This window comes from Temnothorax curvispinosus, unplaced genomic scaffold (assembly GCF_003070985.1).
Source record: "Temnothorax curvispinosus isolate PA1 unplaced genomic scaffold, ASM307098v1 QBEX01004479.1, whole genome shotgun sequence".
Taxonomy (NCBI): domain Eukaryota; kingdom Metazoa; phylum Arthropoda; class Insecta; order Hymenoptera; family Formicidae; genus Temnothorax; species Temnothorax curvispinosus.
Genome location: NW_020214259.1, coordinates 62,857 through 70,016, shown reverse-complemented (window position 1 = coordinate 70,016; position 7,160 = coordinate 62,857). Strand labels below are relative to the sequence as shown.

The 7,160-nt window shown below is 49.5% G+C and overlaps 1 protein-coding gene across 1 annotated transcript in view; it reads left to right on the top strand.

Annotated features, from left to right (window-relative positions):
* Positions 1–1,272: 1,272 nt before the first annotated feature.
* The window catches only part of LOC112453535 (protein espinas-like), a 20,578-nt gene continuing 14,690 nt past the window's right edge, over positions 1,273–7,160 (top strand). The window contains exons 1-3 of the mRNA XM_025014328.1: positions 1,273–1,796; positions 3,397–3,703; positions 6,606–7,142. Of these exons, the coding sequence (XP_024870096.1) occupies positions 1,273–1,796; positions 3,397–3,703; positions 6,606–7,142 (1,368 nt within the window). The remainder of the gene's footprint in view (positions 1,797–3,396; positions 3,704–6,605; positions 7,143–7,160) is intronic.

Below are 7,160 nucleotides of genomic sequence, written 5' to 3'. Positions count from 1 at the left end.
CGATCTTCTCCCTTTCCTTGTTCTCTCTTCGATCCGTCCCCCGCTCCCTCTTCTTCCTTCACCGCTGCTATCTCTGTTGCCCTTGTTGCGCGAGACCGAGGTCGAGTCGCGGGTTCGCTCGCGTTTCGCGAGCGCGCGTGCCAATCGAGAGATGGTGAACGAGCGGCGCGATGAGCCCGATTCTGCCGGTGGCGAGACGTTCGCGAGACGACGACGACGACGATACGGTGCCGCGGCACCACGCGATTGAACCCTTTATTCCTGCGTTCGCTCCGTTCGGCACGAGGCGACTCAATCACGACGCGAGACGCCTCTATTCCGCAAGACGGGCGTCTCTATTCCGACGGAGTATCTCCGTGGGACAAAACAGCGACAGCATCTCCCGAATTTTCTCATTTCCTCCCTACGTCCGTTCCGCATCGATGCGAGGAGAATGACGCGCGCGGTGTACAGCGATGAATCCCGACGCGATGTTGCTGCGAACGCGGGCGTCATTGACATCTCGAGATAATGGAGAGAACTGCAACGGAAGGTGCGTCGGCGAACAGATCAGGCGGTCTTTGTGGTGACTGACGAGAAGGCATTCGAGGGAAGCGAAAAGGAGGAACGTGGCGAGGAAACTTAAAGTTTCGAATATCGTGATGACGTCTTAATGACCGATTGTCTATCGATCAGCTAACAAAGTTGACGTCAAGGAAAAAATATTGAGAGATAAGCTGAAACGTATAACTCATCAGCTCCCCCAAGAAGACTCCGGCTAGAAGCGAATATATCCGCAAAAACTCTGTTTGCGACGAGCAAACGCCTCTTCGACGAGCCATTATTTCTAAGAAAGCCGGAAAGTCGGGCTCCAGACGCAATCAAGAACGTATACCACGGTCCACGAGGAGGCATTTAATACGCTTACACTCGCAGAAGGGTTTCTACGTGGAAGCACACAAAAACCCCGGTGTGTCTCGAGTGCCCCGAAGCGTCGCCTTATTAGCTTTTGCGAGAGGACGAGCGGCGGTGGTCGCGAAAAGGGACATAATATACCGAGGGGGGAAGAGGAAGGAAGAAGAGAGAACCCCGCCGGCGTTCTCTAGATTAGAAGGTCTCGGCCACGGCGATTATTACCGTCCGGGCCGGGGTTACGCCGTGTAGCACACAGAGGAAGAAACCGCCCGGTGGAAATCGATCTTAACGACCACCGTCCTCGTCGGTCGTCGGTCCGGATGTGGTTGCTGTTGCTCGCCCGTCGCCCGTTCCGCCGTTCATCGCGCAAGAAGAAGCATGTCGAGCTTGGCGCGGAGAAGACGCACGGCGGTGCTCGGCTCGAAGCGATGGTGGCAAGGCGGATGCTGGGCCACCAGAAGCCATCAGGAGGCGTACCTGCGAAAACTCTACGGCAGAAAAAACAACCAAGACGCCAGAAATAGTGGCGGTCAGAATGACGAGGACGCCGCGGCGCGTCCCGCCGGCATCGACGCGCCCTGGACAACGCCCGGTGTTTACGATTTACCGACCATCACCGACGCCGAGCATCACTACCTCGATGCGTTTCTGAGAAATCGCGAGAATGGCGTGACCGGCAATGACGACGACGTCGATGACGTCGTCGCCGCGATGGTTGGCTGTCCGGCGTTGGCGACATCGCACGCGAGCCCGACGGAGAAGTGCGTGGAGTTCCTGAAGGGCGCCCATCACGACGACGGGACCAGTTTCGGTCGCCGTGCCGCGGGAGACGCGGAATGCGGCCGCGTAGCTGACTGCGGTTCAGTGCATTCGGGTTACGATGCGGCCGCCGGTTGTCCGGAGTAAGTTGTTGCTGCCGCTGACAGAGAGGAATGAGTTTTTCAACCTTTCGACATTTTTTTCTTGGACGTAAAATTTCCATTTACGATTCAAGGAGGCCAGAAAGGAATTAGTTACAAAAGTATACTGTGAAAAAATATGGTTTATTTTGAAATCTAGGTGAAAAAATTGTGCGTGTGTGTACGTTGGCTGTGTGAAATATTTCTGGATAAAAATCCGAATTTCTTAACATATATGTATAGATTAAAGCTTTTCGAAATTATGCTAGTGAAAATTAAGAACTTTTGATAAATTTTACATTTTAAAAAGTCATATTTTATTCTATATCTATAATTTTCCACGTATATTTCCACAAGTTTGATTTAAATTGCAAAGTGATTTTCCAGGTATTTAATATTACAAGTTATAAATGTATGAGGAAACGTGGAGTCACATTCTGCTAAATAATATATTACAGAGTTACGCTGTGTTATTGGAGCGATATCACACGATTACATATTCGTAGAAATTAGATTTAACGAGCCAAGAATTTAACGATGCGAAGATTTCGAGATGTAAAAATCAGATACCGTGCGACTGAACATATTATCAAGTTTGTTTTTATTATATTCGTCTACTTTCACGTAGGCTTATCTAGAACGGAATTTCTCATTTAACAGCCTTACCATCCTCGACGTTGGTCGCAAACGGCATATTTACACAGCCCACAGCGGAATCTGTATTAATCAGGAATCGTTACTCGCGGTTGTACGGTGGAAGACATCCTCGCATATGAACGTTTCGATAGCTTTGCGCTCGCTGATGCAGAACATGTGGAACAGCACGTGCGATTTCCGTACCTATCACGCTCGCGGAGCGGAGAATTTTAGATTGAAACGTACTGATTTATTCAAGCGAGGAACCAGGCGCTGTTGGCGGTTAGATGATGATAATTCATTGTTCGTTCTATTTCGTCGTGTATCATGTTCTATTTCTCTCGTTACTACGTCCCCAATTTCCCTCTTATATCTTTACGTGACGCGCACTAGTATGTGCAGAAATATTTATGGATTAAGCAGAATTTCCGGGATATTGTGTTGGATATATTTTGGACCTATAGTTCTACATTCTAGAATTCTAGGCTACCCTAACCCAGGTAGATTTTACAGAATTTAGGTCTGTAATTAGGTGAGATTCCAGGCTTTAATAATAGGAAGATCCTAAATTAGTAGGTGCGTAATTTAATTCAGGGAAACATGAACGTAGAAAACACAATTGCGCTCCTCAAAGATTGCTCCCGTGAGAATCTTTTTACGTCTATCTTGAGATCTTGACACGTACGTCGTAGATTTATTATATTTAGCATATATTTTTATCTTCTTTCCCATTAGACAATGTGGTGTTATGAAAAATTTATTCGACTAGGTAATGCGACGCGGATGCAATAACAATTACGACACAGACAACAGATATTGGCCATAACAATATTAAAATGACTCTTTAAAAAAATCAAGAGGGGTGTTTTAATCTCTGTCACATATGACATGGCAACGCAATTAAAAAAAATATGTGATATTAATGAAATAACCATTATTCTTATGAATATATATTTTTTTCTTACAGGAAAGTGTGCAGGAGCTGCAGGTGCCCGCGGGAGGAGCACCAGAGGGCTTCGACGGAGGCGGGCGGTCCCTCGGGACTCGGCCTGGGCCCGGGCCCGCCGATGGCGATGGCCATGGCCTTCCCAAGCGGCGTCGGGGGCGCGCCTCACCAGGAGCCGTTCAAGAGCCCGGTGCAAGCTGCGCCGGCCGGCCTGGCGCTGCAGGAGGCTCTGATGCAGCATCACCAGAGGCACTCGCAGAGCGACGACGACAGCGGCTGTGCGCTCGAGGAGTACACGTGGGTGCCACCTGGGCTGAGGCCCGACCAGGTAAAATGAAATATACGCAACATCTATTTCACTTCGAGAGATAATAAAATTCTGTGGGCACCGAGCGTCGTCGACAATCTCTCAAAAGCACCAACGAGCGTATACGTGCGATAACGTTTCAGAAAAAGTCGGTGATTAAAATAATGAGGCGGAGTAAATCGGGTAACCAGAAGGCAAAAATGTTTACATGCTTTTATACTTTATGAAATAATAGAGATCAATTAATACGCTGTTGAGATAGGAGAGAAAGAAATGAGACGGAGGCCTCTCCGCCGCGCGCCATCACGTATGTAATGCGAGGGTGTCCCCGGCGATTCGTCTCGCCGGAGTCGCCGGGGACCAGTGACCGCGACAGCGGGCCCCCAGATCGCCGAAGCGATTACCATCGTGAACGACGACGGCGCAGTGAGTCATCAGGCCGCGCGCCGGTGAAAGCTCTCGCTGGGTATAACGATGATAAAGCGTAATCGGAGGGTTCACCCGAAAAAGGGCATCAAAGAAGAGAATGCAGAAGATACAAAATGTATTAACTGTGTGGTTGTATACCCTTGGATCTCCCCTTTCGAGAGATTCCATTCTTAAAAAAAGGAACATCCTTGGATCACGCTGCCGTGTAACGCGATAAAAGAAGCTTCAGCGAACTTCTTTGAATTCCTTCAAAATAATTTTGTAATTATCAATACCTTGAAAAACTATATCTCGTTGCTCTTTCTTTTTCTCATATTTCTCTAACACATCTATGATCCTCTCGGTACACCGGAATGTTCTGCGTCGCGAAATATCACAAAAACGAAATCATTTTACTTAATTAAACGCACGATGTTGCGTAAAATCGGATAACGCCACGTTAGATTCCTCCTCGCCGAAAGAGCTAACGCATTCGTCGTCCATTAATTGGTTTACGCGCGAGCGTCGGCACGGCGCGGAATAGAGTCCTCTTTTTCCCTCTCGGCGATGGGTGGCTGTGCAGCTTTTGCGCGCCGCGCGCGAACATCGTCGTTTATTTCGCGACTCCGCGGTCCGGTGCGTGCAAATCCGCTTCTCTTTCTCCTCCTCTTCTTCTTCTCTTTCTCCTCCGCCTCCGTCTTCCCGCTTTAGCTCCTCGTCCTAGCGGCGTCCGTCCGCGCGCGTTTTCTTTACTCACTTTAAGTGTCATTACGTCTAACGCGCATTATATATTATGACTCGGCGTTCTCGGCGAGGGGACGGTAATCCCGCGCAACAAGCTTTTCGCGCTCTTAAGCCCACCCCCCCTCGCACGACGATGCCGTCAATTCGCGTTTTCGCGCGAAGATCTCGAGTGTATCTGAAAGCACAACAATTCGCGCGGCAATTCGCGAAGATTTTGCATTTATAATAAGCGACAGCAAGCAATATCTGCAATCTTTATGCGAATCAGAAGATACCGATATCTTCTTAGAATCGGTAACCCCTTTGATATCTTTGAAATCTTGTCTTCTGAGTTTTATGTCGAATTTTGCGATATAGTTTTAATGTTTTTTCGTAATATAATGCGCATAATAATTTAAAAGAGAAAGAAATATATATTCTCTTTGTAGTTCTATTTTTTTATTTTTAGTGATTTATAGCTAAAAAGTTATTAATACCTCAAGTCAAGTTTCTGATAACAAAAGAAACTTCACATTTTATAGAGGATGGCATTGTATGTCCGCTCACCGTCAAAATGTTGACTTGCAAATATTCGTATATGCGTATCTACTGTCCCATATATTTTATTGCGTCATTTTGTTATTAACTGATAACTTATTTTGATCCTTTTCCCGAGGGAGATGTCTTGGGCGACGTCTCGAGGATGGTATAAACAATATGAGCATACGCAAGACCCGCAAGACCCACGCGCGCGGCGCGAAGTGTTTAATAGCATGCGCGGGGTCGACGACGCTATTGCCACTCATAAACGGACGCGAGTCGTTACAGGGAGAAATTTACCGCTAGATTGTGCAGAAACTCGATTACGCGCAAATTCCAATGGCCATCGAGCGCGCGCGCGCGCGGTTTTGCTCTCCAGGGCGATATTCTTATGGAAATACCCACGTTGACACGAAGTCCTGACGCGGGACCAAGAATATACGCTCGAAATAAAACTACGCCTTACCCTTTTATCCCCGCGTGCCTTCCCTACTCGCTTTTATCGTCGGCTCCGCCGCAGCAGGTTTCCGTCCCGGTAGTATAAACGCGCGCGCGTCAGTGTTTTCCTTCGTCTCTTCGGTATGTTGACAGTGCCCATGCCCGATACTTATCTAAATTTGCGACGGTCAGGGCGAGTTTCAACGACCATCGGTTAACGTCAGCTGCAGTTGACACTAAATTCTTTCCCTCATCTATATATATCATATATCCGGTGTGATGCGATCTATAAAGAGACAGGGAGTCAGCTGAACTATTAGTTGGAGTCTGTCGCGCGGTTTCGCTTGTCAGTTAATAAATCGACGACGTAATGCACGTGTCGTGTATATATATCACCGGCCTTCAATAAGGATTTCTCTACATGGACAAAACGGGTCCTGTAATTTTTTCTGCCGGCTTACATATCCGGCAAAAATTAATATGTTCCCGCTTAAGCTTGAAAAGTGTTACTTTTTTTTTGGAACTCTTGTGCGAACACGTGCGTCGGTATTCCGCGAGCCGTTAAGAGGAGATAGCATGCTTCAAATACAAAGTCCCACGCTCGATGCAAAGTAACTATAGGTCGTCGCCTCGTGCAATTTTCACGATAGGCTCGCATTATCGTTCGCACTTGGCCCGCCCCAACATTAGGGTTTACGGTACACGAGGCTCGGTTGCGAGCACACACGCACGCTCCGCTTTCATCCTCCGTCCCCCTCGCTCGAGACTCCAATCCGCTCCAATCTCAATTCACGGGTCTCTCTGTTTTTCGCAGGTGCATCTGTACTTCAGCGCGCTGCCGGAGGACAAGATCCCGTACGCGGGCAGTGCCGGCGAGCGGGAGCGGGTGAAGCAGCTGCTGCAGCAGCTACCGCCGCACGACAATGAGGCGCGTTACTGCAGCGGCCTGACCGAGGAGGAGAAGCGCGAGCTACGGGTGTTCGCGGGGCAGCGGAAACGCGAGGCCCTCGGCCGCGGGCACGCGAGCCAGCTCGAGCGGCCGCACGGCGCCGGATGCCGCGAGTGCGGCCGCGCGATCGCGGCCGGCGAGATGGCCGTGGCGGCGAGCCGCGCGGGTCCAGCCGCCCTCTGGCATCCCGCCTGCTTCGTCTGCTGCGTGTGCCGTCAGCTCCTGGTGGACCTCATCTACTTCTGGCGGGATGGCAGGCTTTACTGCGGCCGTCACCACGCCGAAACCCTCAAGCCGCGTTGCTGCGCCTGCGACGAGATCATCCTCGCCGACGAGTGCACCGAGGCCGAGGGGAGAGCGTGGCATATGCGTCACTTTGCTTGCCTCGAGTGCGACCGACAGGTAAGAATGCAGGATTAG